Source organism: Camelus bactrianus, chromosome 32 (genome assembly GCF_048773025.1).
Source record: "Camelus bactrianus isolate YW-2024 breed Bactrian camel chromosome 32, ASM4877302v1, whole genome shotgun sequence".
Lineage (NCBI taxonomy): Eukaryota > Metazoa > Chordata > Mammalia > Artiodactyla > Camelidae > Camelus > Camelus bactrianus.
Genome location: NC_133570.1, coordinates 24134923 through 24157410, shown reverse-complemented (window position 1 = coordinate 24157410; position 22488 = coordinate 24134923). Strand labels below are relative to the sequence as shown.

At 38.2% G+C, this 22488-nt stretch overlaps 1 protein-coding gene across 1 annotated transcript in view; it reads right to left on the bottom strand.

The window, feature by feature from the left end:
• LOC141575758 (uncharacterized) overlaps positions 1-22488 on the bottom strand; it is an 81156-nt gene that overhangs the window by 57110 nt on the left and 1558 nt on the right. The window contains exons 2-4 of the mRNA XM_074355956.1: positions 11118-11204; positions 10649-10838; positions 9589-10058 (exon numbers count right to left, since the gene is read on the bottom strand). Coding sequence (XP_074212057.1) covers positions 9589-10058; positions 10649-10838; positions 11118-11204 — 747 coding nt within the window. The remainder of the gene's footprint in view (positions 1-9588; positions 10059-10648; positions 10839-11117; positions 11205-22488) is intronic.

Below are 22488 nucleotides of genomic sequence, written 5' to 3'. Positions count from 1 at the left end.
CTCAGCTGGGAAGCATGGCTGGGGCTCAGGCAGTAGGGACGCTGCGAGTGGGGCCGGGCAGTGGGGCAGCCGGGTGGCGGGGCTAGCCAACCTCGTGGACCAGGCCGTCTGGGTCCCCAGCCCCAATGCCCCCACCCTGCCACCCACAGGTTTCCGGCACCCAACTAGAACCACCACAGGAAGCTAATAAAGTTCCAATAACTAATACCAAATAAATGAAGGTCTATCAACTGTCAGGCAAAGAATTCAGAATAGGTGTCCACTTGAAGTTTAGTGAACTACAAGAACACACAGGCAGACAGCTAAAGAAATCAGGAAAACAATCCATAAATAAAATGAGACGTTCAACAAAGTAATTCAAAAAACTATAAAGAATTATATGTAGAGTTATGTATATAACTACAGAATTCAAGAAAAAAAGAAAAAGTAAAGCATAGAAAGTATATTTCAAGCAATAATGGCTCAAAACTTCTTGGGGAGAGAAATGGACATCTAGACCGAGGAGGCCCAAATAGCTTGAACCCAGACAGGCCTACATCAAGACATCTTACAATTAAACTGTCGAAAGTAAAAGACAAGGAAAGAAATTTCAAAGCAGCAAGGAAAAACATGAGAAACAACATGTGAAGAGACCCCATAAGACTATCGGTGGATTTCTCAAGGGAAACATTTTAGCCCGGGGTGATATATTCAAAATATTGAAAGAAAAAAATAGCCAACCAAGAATTTTACACTTGGCAAAGCAGTCCTTCAGAAATGAAAGAGTAACAAAGCCCTTGTCGTTCTGAAACCATTAAAACTGAAGGAGTTTATCACACCAGACTGCCTTACAAAAAATGCTAATGAAAATCTCTTTGTGTGGAGGTAAAAAGATGCTAATAAAATTTGTGAAAACACAAGAAAGGATAAAACTTACTGTCAATAGTAAATATATATTCAAAATTAGACTCTGTAATATAGTAATGGTTTTGTGCAATTCACTTACAACTCTAGTCTAAAAGCTAAAAAACGAACAGTAAAATAATCATAACTACAATGTTATTAGTTATAAAATATAAAATAATTGTAACATGAATAAAATGTGAGAAGAAATAAAAGTATAAAGTTTAGTAAAGCTATTGAAAAGTTAGGTTTTTATCAATTCAAAATAGTGTTATAATTTTAAGATATTTTATGTAGTAATTAGGGGAAAACCTGTACTAATTAAACAAAAGATGATATATTAGTCAAACAACGTTAATACCAAAAGACATCAAAACACATAAAAGACAATAGAATACAAAATAAGTAACAATACATTTGCAAAGCAGCCAGAAATCATTTAACAAAATGACAGTAGTAGTCCTTACCTATCAATAATTATTTTAAATGTAAATAGATTAATTGTTTCAATCAAAAGTCATAAAATAGCTGAATGGATTAAAGAAAAAAACAAGTTTTAATGATACACTCCCCACGAGAACTTGCTTTGGCCTTAAAGACATGCATAGAGTGAAAGGATGGAAAAAGATATTTTAATCAAATGACACCTCAAAAAAGTGGAAGTAGCTATACTTATATCACACAAAATATATTTTAAACAAAAATGATATAAAGAGAGGTCACTGAATAATAACAAAGAGGTTAATCCATCAGGAAGGTATGACAATTGTAAATATTTATGCACCTAACGCTGAAGTGACCCAATATATACAGCAGAACTAACGGAGCTAAAAGGAGAAATAACAGCAACACAACACCAGCTAAGAACTCTAATACCCCACCCTCTGCAATGGACAGATCATCCGGACAGGTAATCAGTAAGAAAACAGCAGATTTCAACCTAAGAGACCTATAAAGAACTTTCTATCTGACGATGGCAGAATATACATTCTTCTTAAGCAACATGAAACATTATCTATGACAGACCATACACTGGGTCACAAAACAACTCTTATTTAGCAAATTCAAGAGGGTTGAAATCATACCAAGTATCTTCTCTGACTACAGTGGTATGAAAGTAGAAATAAATTGTCTTAAGAAACTAAAAAAAGGAAAAAAAAACTGAGTCAAAAGTAAGGGAAGGAAGGAAATAATAAAAATAAGAACACAAATAAGTGAAATAGAGAACAGGAAAACAATTTTAAAAGATTAACAAAACAAAGAACAGATTCCTCAAAAGTTAAACAAAGTTGACAAATCTTTAGCTAGACTAAACTAACCAAGGAAAAAAAAAGGGCCCAAATCATTATAAATGAAGAAGGAGATATTTCAACTGATACCATAAACATAAAAAGGATAATAAGAAGCTACTGTGAACAATGATATTCCAATAAACCAGAAAACCTAGAAGAAGCAGAAACATTCTTAGAAATACACATTTCAAAACTGAATCAGGAAGAAATACAGCATCTATCTGGCTAAATGCTAGCAAGCAGACTGAACCAGCCATCAGAAACCTCCCAACAAAGGAAAGCCCAGGACCAAGTGGTTTCACGTTTTTTTATTTTACAAAACATTAAAAGGAAAAGGTTAATGTCAACTCTTCCCAAAAAAACCCAGAGGAGAGAAGACTCCAAAGCTCATTTCACAAGGTCAGCACCTCCCTGATAGCAAAGCCAGAGAAGGCCATTACCCCCAAGGCAAACACAGGCCAATATTCCTGATGACGGTAGATGCCAAAATTATCAATAAAATACTTTCAAATCAAATTCAGCAGCACATTAAAAAGATCATTTACCATGATCACGTGGGATTTATCCCAGAAAATCCAGGATGGTTCAACATATGCATATCAATCTATGTGATAAATTACATTAATAAAATGAATTTAAAAATCATATCATCATCTCAATAGATGCAGAAAAAGTAGTTGACAAAATTCAAAATCTGTTTAAATAAACACTTTTAACAAACTAGGTATTGAAGCAACACACTTAAATACAATAAAGACCATAGTGACAGGCCTGCAGCTAACATCATACTTAATGGTGAAAGGTTGAAATCTCTTCTTCTAAAGTCAGGAACAAGACAAAGATGTCCATTCTCACCACTCCTATTCAACACAGTACTTGAAGTTCCAGCTAGACCAATGAAGAAAGAAGAAATAAGCCCCAGAATTGGAAAGGAAGAAGTTGTCTATTGCCTCTATTTGCAGAGGGCATAAATTAATATATAGAAAACCCTAAAGACCTACCAAAAAACTTAAATCTAATCAACAAATTTAGTAAAGTTGCAGGATACAAAATTAACATTCAAAACTCAGTAGCATTCCCATACACTAACAGTGAATTATCTGAAAAACAAATAAAGAAAACAATTTCATTTATATTAGCATCAAAACAAACAAAAAGACTCAAGAACAAATTTAATCAAGGAGGTGAAATCTCTCTACACTGAAAACTATAAGACATTGATGAAATAAATTGAAAAAGACACAAATATATGCAAAAGTATTCTATGTTGATGGATCAGAAGAATTAGAGGAGTTTTAAAATGTTTATTCTACCAAAAGTAATCTGTAGAGTCAGTGCAAACCCTATCAGGGTTTTAAAGACATCTTTACATCCTAAAATGTATATGGAACTACAAAGACCTCAAATGGTTAAAGCAACCCTGGGAAAGAAGGACAAAGTAGAAGACATCACATTTCCTGATTCCAGGCTAGTTTACAAAAATATAGTGATCAAAACAGTATGGTACTGGCATGAAAACAGACATAGTCCAATGGAACAAAATTGAAAGCATAGAAGTAAATCCATGCATACAGCCAACTAATATTTGACAAGGGAGCCAATAATACTCAATGGAGAAAAGACAGTATCTTCAATAAGTGGTGTTGGGAAAAGTGGATATTTACATGCAAAGGAGTAAAACTAGACTGATATCTTATACCACGACCAAAACTTAACTTGAAATGGATTAAAACATGTAAATGTAAGATCAGAAGTCCTAGAGAAAAACAGAAGAGAACAAGCTCCTTGACATGGGCTGTGGCAATAATTTTTTGGATGTGACACCTAAAGCATGAGCAATAAAATTAAAAATAAACAAGTGACACTATGTCAACTGAAAAAATTCTATGGAACAACAACAAAAACATCAATGAAATGAAAAGACAAAATATGGAATGGGAAATATGTGCAAACCATGTATCTCATAAGGGGTTAATATCTAAAATATATCAAGAACTCATCATACAAATCAATACCAAAACCTCACAAAGAATCCAGTTTAAAAATGGACAAAGGACCCACAAAGACATTTTTCCAAAGAAGTAATATGAATAGCTGACAGGTACATGAAAAAATGTACTCAACATCACTAATCATTAGAAAAAGGCAAATTAAAACCACAGTGAGATATCACTTCATACCTGTTGAAATGGCTAGTATCAAAAAGACATGAGATAACAAATGCTTGTGAGAATCTGAAAAAAAAAAAAAAAAGGAACCCGCTGTGCACTGGTGGTGGGAGCATATACCAGAACAACCACTATGGAAAATAGTATAAAAGTTCCTCAAAAAATTAAAAATAGAACAACCATATATGATCTAGTTATTCCACTTTTGGAATATATATCTGAAGGAAATGAAAGCACTATGTCAAAGAGATATCTGCACCCTGATGTTCGTTGTAGCATTACTTACCATAGCCAAGACATGGAAATGGCCTAAGTGTCCATCAAAAGATGAATGAATGAAGAAGTGGTGATATCCATCTAACTATCCAGCTATCTAGCTAGCTAGCTAGCTCGCTGTCTATCTATCTACCTATCTAATAGAATATTAATCAACCATCAAAAAGGAGGAAATCCTGCCATTTGTGACAACATGGATGGACCTTGAGAGCACTGTGCTAAGTGAAAAAGGTCAGATAGAAAATGACAAATACCACATTAATTTACCTACATGTGGAATCTAAAACAAATGAATTAACTCATTAAAAAAAAAAAGAGATCATACTTGTGGTTACCAGAGGCCACCGGTGAAGGAAAGGAAGATATGAATGAACTTGGTTAAAAATAAAAACTTTCAGTTATAAGATGAGTAAGAACTAGGAATGTAATTTACAACATGATGAGTATAGTTAACAATTTTGTTTGGTACGTATGAAAGTTTTTAAGATCATAAATCCTAAGAGTTCTCATCAAAAGGAAAATTATTTTTTTCTTCTTTGTATCTGTATGAGATGAAGGATATTATTTGCTGTGTTATTCCATGATACATGTAAGTCAAATCATTATGTTGTAGATCTTAAATTTATATAGTGGTGTTTGCCAATTATAGCTCAATAAAACTGGGGGAAATATTTACATCAAAAAAAAGAGTAAAAAGAAGCAACAAAGATTTCAAACTCAGAATAAATAAAGAATTCTCATAAATCCATAAGAAAAGGACATCCAATCCAGCAGAAAAAAATGGCAGATGTCTATCAGTCATTGCCTTAATAATACTGCATAACAAGCAGGTGTCAGAGCTCAGGGGCACACAAAAATAAGGGCTTATTTCTCACAAGTCTGCAGGTCAGCTGATACAACTCCACACTATGTGTTTCATTCTAGGGTCCAAGCTGGTAAATAGTATAAACAATGGCTACTTGGAGTTTTTATCTCATGGCTTGGCCAAATGCTCAAGTGGGCCAGCCCAGACACACAAGCACACTTCAAGTTGTTATTCACATTACTTTCATTCACATACCATTGGCCAAAACAAATGGCTGACCAAACCAATCAGCAAGAGGAAGGAAACCACACCCCTTCCACCAAAATGCTGTATTCATCTAACAAGGACATCTGTAACAATATTACAGGGGAGTGAAAAAATCAGTCAGCTACATACAAGAGAAGAAATTTTACAAATTAACAAATCAAATGATGAGGAAATACATGAGAATTTGCTCAAAACCATTAGCATCAGGAAAGAGGAAATTCAAAATCAAAATAAATTATCAACTTCCATCTATTAATTTAGCAAAAAAGTGAAAAGTTAAACGCCAACTGCTGGCAAGGATGAAGAACAATGGAAATTCTTGTAAAGTTTCTCAACGTTAGGGAAACAAATTGGCTTTAGCTACTGAAGTTGAGCGGGCACATACTCTACATTCCAGCAGTTATACCTCTGGGTATAGAAGCTGGAAAGTCTTGGCACGTATCCCTGGAAACATATACTGTAAGAAATGTTACACTAGTTGTGTTTCTATCATACACACACACAAACACAAACACAAAGCAAACCAGAAATACTAGGAACACACTCATCACGGAAGAATAGGTGGACGGATAAGTGTACTATGGAAGATTCATACAAGATTCCATTCAGGAAGTGAAAATGGAAAACTACTTCTACGTATTTCAACATGGATGTAACTCACTAAGATAATGCTGAATAATAAAGTGATAAAAATAACATAATTTCCAGCTACAGTTAAAAGAAAAGAGTCTATCATTTAAAAATATATGAAGTGAAATATTTCACATTTTTTTTTACACAGGGAGTAAAATATAATAAGATGTATATATGATACTGAATACATAGGGCAGTTCTTAGTCTAGGGGTAAGAAACACAGAAACCAAGTGGTAACTGAAACACAATCAGGGAGAGGCACGTGGTGAATGCGCCGGCGATGTTTACTTTCATTACATAGGGGTATACGTGCCTATCACCGCTGCTATTATTGATACAATTATTTGTATCTTGTGTGTATATATGTCATAAATCTTCATTTCTATCTTATAATTTAAAATATATAAATAATATGAAATAGTGATTCAGGATGTCTAATTCATTTGTCCCTTTAGAGGAAATCTATAAGTTATTTTTTTAAAGAGTTCTTTTGAATTTGTTTATATTTTTACAAAATTATTCCGTGTAAAATCAAACAGAAGAAGACTGAAATAGAAATACACATTGAAATAAAATAGAAATAGAAATATACTGACTGAAATGGAAATATACACCTAATACACTAATAATCAGAGTTAAAATTCCACTCATAAATAATCTAATGCAATTATCAACTCAATTCCTTATGTATTTCAAGTGACATGCTTCAATTCTGTAATTTAAGGAGTCCTGGCTATTGCTCTGTGCCTATTGCCACAATCCCTGGTTACAGCCACCTCTGCCCTTTCTTTAATGGGCTCTGATTTCTTTAACGGGTTCTGGGCTTTAATTTAGGCCAGATGTGTCCTTCTATCCTTTCCAAGCAGGTCTTTATTCCCGTGGGTAAGTTCCTTCTCCTGTGTGAACTACGTTTTCAGAGACCTCAATGCTCCTTAATGGGCTTGTAGGACCAGTCAGTTCATAAGAGGGCACCAAGCCCATTAGGGAAGGAGCATTGTTGCTACTGCTGTACTGATGGTTGAAACTTGTAGAGTCTGCTTTACAGGTCACAGATCCATCATCTCATACACACACCATCCTCTCTCCCAGAGTCTGATTATCCTCCAGGGCATTTTGCTTCAAGCTTCAGCCTTCCAAAGTGTTCCTGTCACATCAGGCCTTGGTCTGTCAGCTTCAAACCAAGATACTGTGAGGTCTATCTCGCGCTTCCTTTTTCTTCTTACTGTATAATCACTATAAATAAACTTTCATGTGGAAAAGAAAAGAATTAATGGTATAGTTTTCATTGCTAAGAAAGGGAAAAGAAATCTTCAAACAACACATTGGACATGCTTGTAGATGAATTCCAGACAAGCCAGAGACCAAAAGGTACTTTCAGAAAATTTCTTTCAGCACAGCTTTATGTTGAAAAGAGTGAGCAATGCAAAAATGCATTTGCTTTGCTGTGCTCAAACTTACTTTGAGGATTTATTGTTATATAAATGAACTGGAAGTTCTTGAACATGTAAGAGCTCATGAAAACGCATTAATGAACATACAAGCAAAACTGTTTAAGTGAGAGTCACATTATACATTTCTAAGTTGCTCTAGGTCAACTTTTCCACTGAACCAGCAAGTGGATCTTGAAAATTTGTCCAAAAGTCTAGTAGAGGAATAAAGCTAATTCTGTACCCTAAAGAGAAAAAACAAAGGTGCTCGTCTACTAGGAATGTTCTGAGGGACCAATAAGCACATAGCCTGTTAAATCATATTGATACTTTTAGTGATCGTCAGATCAGTCATAGTCAAGGAACCTACAATAGTTTTTCTTCTAATTAGTGAAAGTGACTACCTTTTCCTAAGCACATTCTAGAGTTCTTCTCTTAGGATTCATCTAATCAGTAACAGTGCTTTGACTGTCACCTTGTCCTCAGCGTTTTCAGGAACAACATCCCACACATCCTTGTACAGAGAAGACTACAGAATGTGGTTGGGGGAAACAGTCTCTTTACAAAAATGGTTCTGAACTTCAGTCCTGTGCTTAAAGAGGGGACACTAAGAGAGATTACAAATCCATGTTCTTCAAGTTTGACTAGCAGAGGATAAGGTCAATTTAAATTTCCCCTTGGTGGGAAGTGTACATTTAGGGAAAGCACATATACTAACGCTGGAATGATACATTAGCATGGCCCCTGAGCAAGATACACACATATTCATGAAGTGATCTGACATCAGACCTAAAATCATAAAAACTCCTAGAAGAAAGCATAAACAACTTGACTTCAGTCCAGATGATTATGTTTAAGGTTTGACACTGCAAGCAAAGACAACAAAAGCCAAAATAAACAGCTGGGGTTACATCAAACTAAAAAGCTTCTGTACAGCAAAAGAAGACCATCAGCAAAGTAAAAGCAACCTACTGAATGGGAGAAACTATTGGCAAATCCTATTTCTGACAATGAGTTAATATTCAAAATACATAAAGAACGCATGCAACTTCATAGGAAAAACAAACACTCTGATTTACAAATTGACGGAAAATCTGAATACCCAGTTTTCCAAAGAAGACATGCAGACAGCTAACATAGACAAGAAAAGGGACTAAACAGCACTATCATCAGAGAAATGCAACTCAAAACCACAACGAGAGATCACCTTACACATGTCAAGACAGCTGTGACCAAAAAGACAAGAAATAATAAGACTTGGCAAGGATGTGGAGAAAAGGAAACCCTGGTGCATTACTGATAGGAATGTAAATTCCTGTAGCCACGATGGAAATATGCAGAGTTCTTAAAAAATTAAAATACATCCATGTGATCCAGCAATTCCACTTCTGAGTATTTGTCTAAAGGACATAAAAACGCTATGAAGAGATAACTGCACCCCATGTTCATTACAGCATTACTGATAATAGCCAAGATACAAAAACAACCTGAGTGTCCATCAGTGGATGAATGGATAACAAATGTGATTCACACACACACACACACACACACACACACACACACACACAAGAATATTATTCAGCCATAATAATTCAGCCACTTTCCCAAACCCGAATATGAGCTGCAGCAAAAAAAGACGCAGGATTCAGTGATTACTAATCTGGGGGAGTGGGGCACCCCAACTGGGGCGGCGCACCTGGACCCGCCTCAGGGTCCGAACCGGACCTGTGGCCCGGGCCTCACCCGCGCACCCCTCCCTTTGCGCCTCCCCAGCTGCACAGTCCTGGCCTCACCCGCCGGCTCCCCGACCTGCGCGCCCCCACCAGCGCCCCCTTACCTGCTCGGCGACGGCAGCGGAGACGGCAGCGGAGGCGACAGCTCCCGGCGGCCCAGACCCCAGGCCGCGTTCCTCCTCCGGGAGCCGGTCCAGGAGCGCCCGGCTCCGGCCCAGCTTCCCCGCGCTCTGGGCGCGCTCCCGCGTCCGCGTCCGCGCGCGCCCCTCCCCCTCCCGCCCGCAAGGCTGGGGCTCCTGCAGTAGGGACGCTGCGAGTGGGGCCTGGCGCTGGGCCCGCGGGGCGGCGGGGCTGGCCAACCTCGTGGACGGGGCCGGCCGGGTCCCCAGCCCCAACGCCCCCACCCTGCCACCCACAGGGTTTGGGCACCCAACTAGAACCACCGCAGGCCCCGGGGCCAGGCCACACCCCCAGCCCCATTCCCCCTGCTCGCCTCCTCCCACCCAGTCACTGCCTCTCCACCCCGGACCAGGCCTGGTCCCCAACTGATCGCACCCCCAAGACAAGGCTCGCTCTCCTCACACAGAAGTCCCCGCCCCAACTGGGCCCCACTAGGTCCTAAGCTACAGCCCCCGCAGACCAAGCTCACCCCTCATGCCTCACCCCAGGTCCCCCCACCATCCAGAGATAGTCCCCTCGCCTTTCACCCCGGGATTGCCCCCCTCGACTCCTCAGCCAGGTCCCCCCACTCCAAGCGGCCGTCACCCCGGGCCGGGCCCCCTCACCCCACAGCTGGGTCACTTCCACTCCCAGTGACCCCTCACCCCCTCAGCCTGTCCCCCCACACCCGGAGTGCAACCCTAACCCAGCCGACCCTCTCACCTGTCACTTTGCAGGGGCAGGGCCATCCGGGCTCCGATCACCATGGCAACGGCCGCCAGACAGTGATCCCTGGCAGTGTGTAGGTGCAAAGCCCTGTGTCCCAGGCTCCCAGGCCAGGGCGGGCAGGGCTGGAGGCCATTCCAGTTCCTGCCCCTGCGCCCTGCCCCACACCCCCAACGCCTCCACCCCTCACCACCACCACTCCCTCCCCAACCCCGCACGGCGCCCAGTGCCTCGTCTGAGCCTATGGAGCAGGGTGGTCCTGGGCTGCACAGCGCTTACCAGTGGGCTCTGGGTGGTTGATGGCACTGCTGGGATGGACAGCAGGCAGCAGCAGCGGTGGCAGCGGCAGAGGAGGGGGGCTGCCCTGAGAGAGCCAGTGGACTTGCTCTGATCTCCACTGCTGCCTGGCCTGGGGGCAGCCTCTGCTGCGCCGGCTTCTTGCAAAGAATTTCACCCTGTCAGCCTGCTCCTGGGAGGCAGGCAGAGTGTGGACAGGGGAGCATGGCAGCCGCAGCAGCAACTGTAGGATTGGGGCTGCCCCATGCTAGAGCTGGGATTTGCTCCCATTTCCCACTGTCGCTGTCGCTGTTGCTGTCCCTGCCCCAGCACACTGCACCAAGCTCGCCTCTCAGGAGCAGGCTGACCTGAGGACATGCCTCCAGCAAACCTGGGGCAGCAGAGGATGTCCCCAGGCCAGGCCACCAGGAAGATGGGAGTAAATGCAAGGGCTTGCACAGGGCAGCCTCACTCCCGTCATCACCACCGCCCTCGCCCCTGACTGCACCATGCCAGCCTCCTGGGAGCAGACTGGCCTAAAGACCTGGGTCCAGTCCACCTGGAGCAACAGAGGCCACCCCCAGGGTCAGGCTGCAGGGAAGATGGGAGCAAATGACTGGCTCCCAAGGGGCAGCCCCCCTCCTCCCACCGCTGCTTCTGCCGCTGCCATCCTCCCTGCCTTCCAACCGCACTGAGCCTGCGGTCTTGCCAACGTGCGCATAGAGGGAACACACCCCGACGTAATCAAAGCTATTTATGACAAACCTACAACCAGCATCACACTCTACAAGAAAAGCTGAAAGCCTGTCTGCTAAAATCTGGAACAAGACAAGGATGCCCACTCTCAATACTTCTATTCAATATAATATTGGCAGTCCTAGTACAGCACTTGGACAAGAAAAAGAAAGAAAAGAGATCCAAATTGGGAAAGAAGAGGTAAAACTGCCATTATATCTGGAGGACATGATACTACACACAGAAAATCCTAAAGGCGCCACATAAAAACCAGCTAGAGCTGACAAAAGGTTTGGCAAGGTAGCGGGATACAGCAACATTACACAGAAATTAGTGGCATTTCTTTACATGAAAGTACTGATCGCTTCTAAATCCACATCCCCCAAAATAAAATACTCAAGAGTAAATCTGACCCAGGAAGTGAAAGGCTTCTATGTGGAGACCTACAAAACCCTGATTAAGGAAATCAAAGAGGACTTAGTGAAATGGAAGGACATCCCATGTTCTTGCATTGGAAGAATTAAACATGTTCAAACGGCCGTGCTGCCCAAGGCAGTCTACAGATTTAATGCAACCCCTATCTAATTACCCAGGATATTTTTCACAAAAATACACCAGATCATCCTAAAACTGATACGGAATCACCAAAGACCCAGAATTACCAAGGCATTCCTGAAGACAAAGAACAATGCTGGAGGAATAACCCTCCGAGACTTCAAACAACAGTACAGAGCTACAATCAAAACAGCACGGTATTGGTACAAAAACACACCTATGGGATCAATGCAACAGGATAGAAAGTCCAGCAATAAACCGGCGCACGTATGGTCAATTGATCAATGACAAAGGAGGAAAGAGTATACAATGGAGAAAAGACAGTCTCTTCAATAAATGGTGCCGGGAAAGCTGGACAGCTACCTGTAAAAGACTGAAATCAGAACATTCTCCAACATTATGTACAAAAATAAACTCAAAATGGATTAAAGACCTCAATGTGAGACCAGATACTATAAAACTCCTAGTGGAAAACACAGGCCCAACACTCGTGGACATCCATTACAGCAATGCATTTTTTGAACCTGGAGTATCAGAGATAAAAGCAAAAATAAACAGACGGGACCTAATTAAACTTCAAAGCTTTTGCACAACTAAGGATGCCATCGACAAAACAGAAAGACAACCTACGGAATGGGAGAAAAATCTTTGCATACGATGTGACAGACAGGAGACGGATTTCCAAAATATACATACAGCTCATAGCAAAGAAACAAGCAACCCAATCCAAAAATGGGCAGAAGACCTAAGCAAACGGTTCTCCAAAGAAGACATTCAAATGGCCAAAAGACATGTGAAAAAATGCTTAGCATCGCTAATTGTCCGAGAAATGCAGATCAAAACTGCAATGCGTTACCTATCACCTTACACCAGCCAGAATGGCCATCATTGAAAAGTGTATTGACGACACATGCTGGAGGGGGTGTGGAGAAAAGGGAACCCTCCCACACTGTTGGTGGGAGTGCAGACTGGTGCAGCCACTATGGAGGACAGTATGGAGGTTCCCTGAAAAACTGAAAATAGACCTACTGTGTGATCCAGCAATCCCACTCCTGGGCATATATCCAGAGAAAAATAAAATTCAAAAAGACACATGCACCCCAGTGCTCACAGCAGTGCTATTAACGACAGCCAAGACATGGAAACAACCCAAATGTCCACCAACAGATGACTGGAGAAAGAAGATGTGGTACATACATACATGTGGAACACTACTCAGCCACACAAAAAGAAGAAAATAATGCCATTTGCAGTGATACGGATGGACCTGAACATTGTCCTTCTAAGGGAAGTGGGCCAGAAAGAGAAATAAAAATGTCAATATGACATCATTTATATCAGGCATCTAAAAAGATATCACAAAAAAGGAAAATTGTAGGCCAATATCACTTATGAATATACATACAAAAGTCCTCAGCAAAAGACTAGCAAACCAGCTCCCCGATACGTTAAAATCCTGTAAGTGGGATTTTCCAGGGATGCAAGGGTTTTTCAGTATCTGCAAACCAATCAGTGTGACACAAAGACAAGGATGCCCACTCTTGCCACTTTTATTCAACACAGGTTTGGAAGTCCTCGCCTCAGTAATCAAAGAAGAAAAGGAAATAAAAGGGATCCAAATTGGAAAAGAAGTAAAACTGTCACTTTTGCAGGTGACATGATCCTATACATAGAAAATCCTAAAGATGTTACCAGAAAACTACCAGAGCTCATTAATAAATCTGGTAAAGTTGCAGGATACAAACAATATACAGAAATCTGTTGCAAGAAAATATCAGAAAAAGAAATTAAGGGAACAATCCCATTTGACATCACATCAAAAAGAATAAAATAGAAATAAACCTACTTAGGGAAGCAAAAGATAGACACTCTGAAACTGTAAGACACTGATGAGAGAAACTGATGGAAAGAAATACCGAGTTCTTGAAGGGGAAGAATCAATATTGTTAAAATGACCACACTATCCAAGGCAATCTACAGATTCAATGCAATCCCTATCAAATTACCACTGGCAATTTTCACAGAACTGGAACAAAAAAAAATTTTTAATTTGTATGGAAACACAAAGGACTCCGAATAGCAAAAATAATCTTGAGAAAGAAGAATGGAGCTGGGGGAATCATGCTCCCTGACTTCAGACTATACTACAAAGCTACAACAATCAAAACAGTGTGGCACTGGCCAAAAAACACACACACAGCTCAATGGAACAGCATAAAAAGCCCAGAAATAAACCCACGCACCTATGGGTCAATTAATCTACAACAAAGGCGGTTATACAATGGAGAAAAGGCAGTTTCTTCAATAAGTGGTGCTGGGAAAACTTGACAGCTACATGAAAGTGAATGAAATTAGAACATTCTTTGGCACCATGTACAAAAATAAACTCAAAATGGACTAAAGATCTAAATGTAAAACCAGATACTCTAAAACTCCTAGAGGAAAACAGAGGCAGAACACTGACACAAATCACAGCAATACTGTTTTCCATCTGTCTCTCGAGTAATGGAAATAAAAATAAAGAACAGGCAAATGAGATTTTCATTAAACTTAAAAGCTTTTGCACAGCAAAGGAAACCATAAACAATACAAAAAGACAACCTACAGAATGGGAGAAAATATTTGCAAATGAGGAGACTGACAAGGGCTTAATTTCCCAAATATATAAAATAGCTCATACAGTTTAATATCAAAAAGAAAAAAATAAACAAACAACTCAATCAAAAATGAGCAGAAGACTTAAAATGACATTTCTCCAAAGACATCCAGAAGATCAACAGGCACATAAAATGATGCTCAATATTACTGTTATTAACTATTAGAGAAATGCAAATCAAAACTACAATGAGGTATCACCTCATGCCAGTCAGAATGGCCATCATTAAAAATCTACAAATAATAAACACTGGAGAGAGTACGGAAAAAAGAGACCCTCTTACACTGTTGGTGGGAATGTAAATTTAAGCAGCCACTATGGAAAACAGTGGAAGTTCCTTACTGTTACCATATGGTAAGAGTTAATACATGATCCAGCAATCCCACTCCTGAGCATATATTAGGAGTAAACAACTAACTCAAAAAGACACACGTACCCCAATGTTCATACCAGCACTATGTACAACAGCCAAGACATGGAAGCAACCTAAATATCCATCGACAAATGACTGAATGAAGAAGATGTGGTATATACGCACAATGGAATGCTATTCAGCCATTAAAAAGAACGAAATGATGCCATTTGCAGGAACATGGATGGACCTGGAAATGGTCATTCTAAGTGAAGTAAGTCACACAGAGAAAGACAAGTGTCAGGATATCACTTACACTTTGAATCTAGAAAAAAAAATGATATAAATGAACTTATTTACAAACTAGAAATAGACTCACAGACAAAGAAAATAAACTACGGTTACCACAGGGGAAGGGGGGGTGGTAACTCAGGAGTTCAGGATTAACATATATGCACTACTATATATAAAATAGATAAAAAACAAGGACGTAGCATGTAGCACAGGGAACTATATTCAACATCTTGCAATAACCTATAATGGAAAAGAATCTTAAAAAGCATATATATTATAATATATATATGTATAACTGAATCAGTTTGCTGTACACCTGAAACTGAGACAACACTATAAATCAACTGTACTTCAATAAAAATTTAAAAAATAAAAAAACTTAAAAAGAGAGAAAATACAAATGAACGAATGCTTCTTTCATTAAACTTATGAAAATATGCTCAATTTCATAATTACTCAAAACTGAGATACTATTTTCTGTCCAAATAGGCAAAAATTTTAAAATATTACTCACATCAAATTTGACAAGGATTGGGAAAACAAGTACACTCATACACTGTTCACAAGAGTGTAAATTAATACAATCTTTTAGGAAAGAGTTTTCATTACCTACTAAAGTTTTAAAAAGTACATTTCCCTTCAATCTATGCCTAGTTGTCAACGTACACACTATGGAAATACTGGAATAATGTGCATGTACAAAAGACATTCAACCCAGCATATATTTAAGGAGACTGGCAACACCATTGGTAATAGAAAATAAACTACGTTACATCAAATATTATGAAACATATTACAATTAAAAAATTGATCTGTTGCACAACAACATGAATATACTTAACACTACTTAAATACACAAAGGTCTTCTCTAGGATATACTTTGAAGCAAAAAAAGCTAGCAATCCAACTGTATAATATATACACTAATTTCAAATTCTATTATGTATGTATTTATAAAATAAATGTTTTAAAGATCTGGAAAGATAAAAACCATTAACAGTAAGAACATCTAGTGTTCAGCACAATTTTTCAGTTATTCATGGACATATACACACTCATTGTCTCATTTTTTTCTCTGTGAGTTATCATAACATTTTGTGTATATTTCCCTGTACTGTGCTGAACACTGGAATTTGGCACAACATTGTAAAATGATTGTAGATCAATAGAAAATGTTAAAAAAATAAAATAAAATAAAATAAAATCATATAGTCCTAGAAAAAAAATTGTGGGGTTTTTTTGAACATTTTTTGTCGATTTGTAGTCATTTTACAATGTTGTATCAAATAATAAAATATTGTTGAAAGAAATTTTGAAAGATTTAAATAAATGAAAAGATATCTCATGTTCATAGACTAGAAAATTTAATATCATTATGATGACAGTACTCTCAAAACTGATCTACAGAGTCAAGGCAATCACCATCAAAATCCCAGCTAACTTTGTAATAAAGATTGACCAGTTGATCCTAAAATTCTTATGAAAATGCCAAACACCAAAATGAATAGCCACAACAAACTTAAAAAGAGGACAAAGTTGGAAGACTCACACTCCTGATTTCAAAACATTACCAAGCTACAGTGTGGTACTGGCATAGGGACTGACATACAGATGAATAAAACAGAACTGAGGGTACAGATAAAAACTCAAACATCTATGGCCAACTGATATTTAAGAAAGGTGACAGACGATTCAATGGGAAAACAACAGTCTTTTCAATAAGTGGTGCTAGAACAAATGAATATCCATATGCAAAATGATGAACTTGAATGCTTACTTCACACCATAAATAAAAACTCAAAATGGATTACAGACCTAAATTCTTGCCAAATTGTCAACTCAAAATGGATTATAGACTTAAGAGCTAAAACTATAAAATCCTTAGAAAACTTAGGAGTAAATCTTCAGGACCTTGGGGTAAGCAATGATTTCTTAGATACAACACCTAAAGCACATGAAACAAAAAAAAAATTTGATAAAGTGGGCTTCATCAAAATTAGGAATGTTTGCATTTCAGAAATAAATAAGTTCATTCTGGTAAAAAAAAAAAAACAGTAAGAACATCTACGGCAATTATGGAAGTAAATGAATAAAAATCTGCCTTATTTGTATTATCATTGAAGTATACTTTTAAAAGATTTATTTCCTTACCTACAGTGTACCAACTCGCATCTGTTAATTTATTGATTACAGCTTCCTGATAGTCACCGTCAAGATTCTTCACTTCCACAATAGCTCCAACCTAAAGTAATAAAAAAAAAAAAGTTAGAAAAACTTTTAGAAGATAAATGAATGAACCAAAAAGTGTCTTTTTCCCCACTAATTGGGTACATGGCGGGTTAAGAATAAAATAACTGATCTGATTTGTGTTAATGTGCCAGCAGTTTTACTTAACACTGTTTTTGTACCATTAGTGAAAAAGTTAAATAACATCTAAGTATTATTATGAAAATAGTTTTTCCAGTATTATGTCCCTGAAAGGGCCTTGGGAACCCTTGGGGGTCTGAGGAACCCTGCCTGTGAAATTTACTGTCTGAACCATATTACCACTTCTTTTTCAAGGAGGCTGGGGAAGACTAGGAAAAAATAAGAATTAATTTTGGGGTCTCCTTCAGAGTTAAACTGTACCGGGGGGTGGGAAGGAACAGACTGGGATTTCAAAAGGTAGAATAGATAAACAAGATTACACTGTAGAGCACAGGGAAATATATACAAGATCTGGTGGTAGCTCACAACGAAAAAAAATGTGACAATGAATACATGTATGTTCATGTATAACTGAAAAATTGTGCTCTGCACTGGAATTTGACACAACATTGTAAAATGACTATAACTCAATAAAAAAATGTTAAAAAAAGAGTTAAACTGTACCATTAATGACAATCATTTAAAATAGTTTCATCTGATCAAGAAAATGCTGATGATTACATTCATATGGTCTTTATAACTACATCAAACTCTTAACACTTCTGCACGGCAAAGAAAATCATCAACAATTTGAAAAGGCAACCTACTGAATGGGAGAAAATTTATCAGCAAACCATGTATCTGACAAGGGGTCAAAAACCAAAATATAAAAAGAACTCATGCAATGCAACAGTGTTAAAAAAAAAAAAAAAACAGTCCAAGTAAAAAATGGACAGAGGTTCTCACATTATTTACAAAAATAACCTCCAAATGGACTAAATATAAGACTGGAAACCATAAAGCTCCTAGAAGAAAATGTACACTCTTTGACATCACTCTTAGCAATATTCTTTGGCTCTGTCTCCTAAGGCAAAGGAAACAAAGCAAAAATAAACAAAAGGGACCTAATTAAACTTAAAAGCTTTTGCACAACAAAGAAAAGTATCAACAAAGTGAAAAGACAACTTACCAAATGAGAAAATATTTGCAAATGATATAACTGATGGGAGTTACTATCCAGAATATATAAACAGCTCACACAACTCAATATGAATAAAATAAACAACCTGGTTAAAAAATGGGCAGAAGACCTGAATAGACATTTTTCCAAAGAAGAAAAGACATATAGATGGCAGACCGGTACCTGAAAGGATGCTCAACATCACTAATCATCAGGGAAATGTACATCAAACCCACAATGAGATATCTCCTAACACGTATTAAAATGGCTTATCGAAAAGACAAGAAAGTGTTGGCTGGAATGTGGAAAAAAGGAAACCCTTGTGCACTGCTGGTGTAAGTTTAAATTGGTATAGCCACTATGGAAAACAGAATGGAGGGCCCTGAAAAATTAAAAATAGAACCAGTATATGATCCAGCAGTTCCACTGCTGGGTAGTTATGCAAAGGAACTGAAAACACTAATTTGTAAAGATCTGTGCACCCCCGTGTTTGCTGCAGCGTTAGGTACAATAGCCAAGATATGAAAACAATCTAAGCATCCAATGACAGATGAACAGACAAAGATGCCTGTGTGTGTATAATTCAGCCACAGAAAAGAATGAAACCTTGCCATTTGTAACAACATAGACCCTGAGTGCATTGTGCCGAGTGAAATAAGTCAGAGGAAGACAAGTACTATATGATATCACTTACATGTGGAGTCTGAAAAATGAGGGAAAAACAAAACCAAACCAAAAATATCAAGGTTACAGATACAGAGAACAGACTGGTGGTTGCCAGAGGGGAAAGAAAGTGGAGGTGGACAAAATGGATGAAGGGGGTCAAAAGGTACAAACTTCCAGTTATAAAATTAAAAGTCACGGGGATATAATGTACAGCATGGTGACTACAGTCAGTAATATTATATTGCATATTTAAAGAGTTGCTAAGACGGTAAATCTTAAAAGTCCTTATCATTAGAAAAAAAAATTTTGCAACCATGTACGGTGATGTATGTTAACTCGACTTAATGGGGTGATCCTTCTGCAATGTACACAAATACTGAATCATGTTGTACACCTGAAACTAATAATAATGCTATATGCCAATTATACATCAATAAAAATAAAAGAAAATGTATATGGTCTTTAAAATGATAACAAAAACAAAATTGTTCAAAGAGACTGTCAGCACAATGCCCACAAGAGGATATGAAATTCTAGAACTTTCACTAAATGACTACAGTCAATAAATACATGGTTTAATTTTTTTATTTAATACTCATGTGGTCTAGTATTATTTTCCTATGACCTCACTGAAAACATATTGAGATCAGATCACTCTTGGAGGCTTATTTCCTCTAACAGAAATATTTTATCCAAATGCTGATACTTTCTATCAGTTGACAGAAGGCTACAGAATGTACTAGGGAACAATCAAAAATCTACATACAGTCAATAAGAAAAAGTTAACTGAAAAATCTACATACCAAAAAAATCTACAGACAAGAGAAATACGTTAACAATGTTGAGACCAAAATTTAATATACTTGCCTATGTCAAAATCCAAATGGTCTTAAGCCTTAATCACAAAAAAAATTTTCATAAAATAAGAAAAACCAAACAAGCAAAATAAATCAACTATGCCACAAAGAGGCTGGAGCAACAGGAGAGGAAGATGGCTTGATGATACAAAGTAACTGTCTTTCCTGTCCCTTGCAACACTGAACATTTTTTATAGTTGGTACCAGCTGGCCTGTGCCAGGTGAACAGGGTAGTCAGGCACTGAAAAGCTGTGATGGTGTTATTATCAGGCAAACACACATAAAAGGCATGAAGAGGTATGTGTTCTGATCATCCAGAGGGCACTATGTTCAATTACAGGCTGTGAATCTACCAGAATTTTGGTTATCATGACTGGCCCTAAAACCTTGGCCAGATAACTTTATCTCCCACCTCCCTTCAGTTTCCTCTTCCGTAAGGAGATGTTATGAAGATTACACAAGACAGTATGTGCCGAGGACTCAGTACAGTCCCAGCACATACTAAGTGCAAAATGAATGGCGGCTAATGTCCAATCATACACATGTGCGTTTTTGTCTTTTTGTCCCCACAAGTGACGTACATGTGCATGTAAGATGGCACCTCCAAAACAGAAGGGCAGAAAATATTTTTACACGGAGTAATTTCAAAAACTTACAAATTTTAGGCCCCCACAGTACCTACTACATATGCAAGGTACTAATGCCCTGGGGCTCCAGTTAAGTTTTTAAGTCGACCACAAACCACCAGATACACACATCTATTCTTTACAGAGTACAGCTTCATTAGGACAAGACACTTCGTGCATCTGCAAATGCTTCTTCAGTTTTGTTAGCATTTCTTAAAATTCACTCAGCTAGGCCAACGTCCATTTCAGACACTCAAAAAGGCCAAAGGGAATATGAAAACAAATACATGTATGTACACGCATGACAGAGACACCGTGCTGTACACCAGAAACTGACTGTACTTCAATTTAAAAAAATAAATTTTAAAAATTAAAACAAACAAACAAAATGGCCAAAGAGTGCACAGCAGCTTCCCACACATTCCCTTTAGCCTGCTCCCTAGTGGGAAGCAAAGCAGCGCGAACTTCACTGGCCAACGAAGAGAAACGGATGCAAAGAAATAAAACTCTGTATGTATGACCTTGTTCATCACGTACAACTCGCTGACAACCCTGAAACAATTTCATATGCCAGTAGCTGCTTTAAAGAACTAAAAGGCCTGAGATTTTTTTTATATTTTTCTGTTTTCTCACTTTTCGTATCATCATGGAACTTACGTCACTTGATCCCCAATTCATCACCTATAATTCTGGAAATTCCATCATTTTAGTATGTGAAACATGTTGAGACCAAGACAGGTGAGTAAATAGACAGCAATCAATGCTTCCTTGATGTTCATTTCATTTCTGAGCACAGTTAGGATATCAGGTTTTACTGAACACCATGTCTACTTTGTTCTATTAGTCTATTTAGAGAGAATTATGTATTTATCAACTCAGTAACAAAGTAATCAATTAATTTTTAAAAGACCAAGTGCAATTATTGTTTCCCATTGAAGCATTAGAATTAACACGGAATAAATAAATGAATTACCTTTAGTGGGCCATTTATGTGGTCATCCTGAACTTCCACTGTTGAAGAATCATGCCTAAATGTTACCTAGAGATAATAAAGTTTATTAGCCAACAAAAAAGAAAAAAAAAAATCAAGCAACACAAGCTCATCAATGCATGAATCCATTTTTATTACAAGTAATCTAAACAAACAGCTGCCTAGTTTATACAAAATCTCAATCCCTAAGTAGATTAACTGAAAATTTTATTATTTAAACAAAAATTCCCAGACTAACTTACTTGATGTTTCACATATCGTATTTTATGCAATACTATTAGTAATTAGTTTAACTGTATAATTTCTTTTCCTAAAAAAAAATGAGGGAAAAAGTGGTGGCAATCTTAGGCTGTTATATGAGGTACTCCACCATTTTGTGAAGGGCCAGCTCAACAAGAAGCAACAGTAACCCTCCCTCAGAGAGCCCTAGCATCAGGCTCAGGCATAAATATATAATCTTCACAACACCCTTATTAGGTAGGTGTCATTATTCCCATAATGTTGATAAGAAAACTGAGGGACGGAAAGGTTAAGTGACTGGCCCAGGACCACGGAACTAGGACATGGTGGAGCTGAGACTGAAACTCAGGCCACCTAGATCCAGAACTCTGTGTTACTACAGAAATCAGAGAACGGAACACCAGCCATGAAGTAACAATCAAGGGGTAAGTTTAAATAATTAGTTGGTTAAAAAAATGAAACAGCTTCCTGTGTTCAGTACAGAGCTGGAGCAGGGCCGGCCTT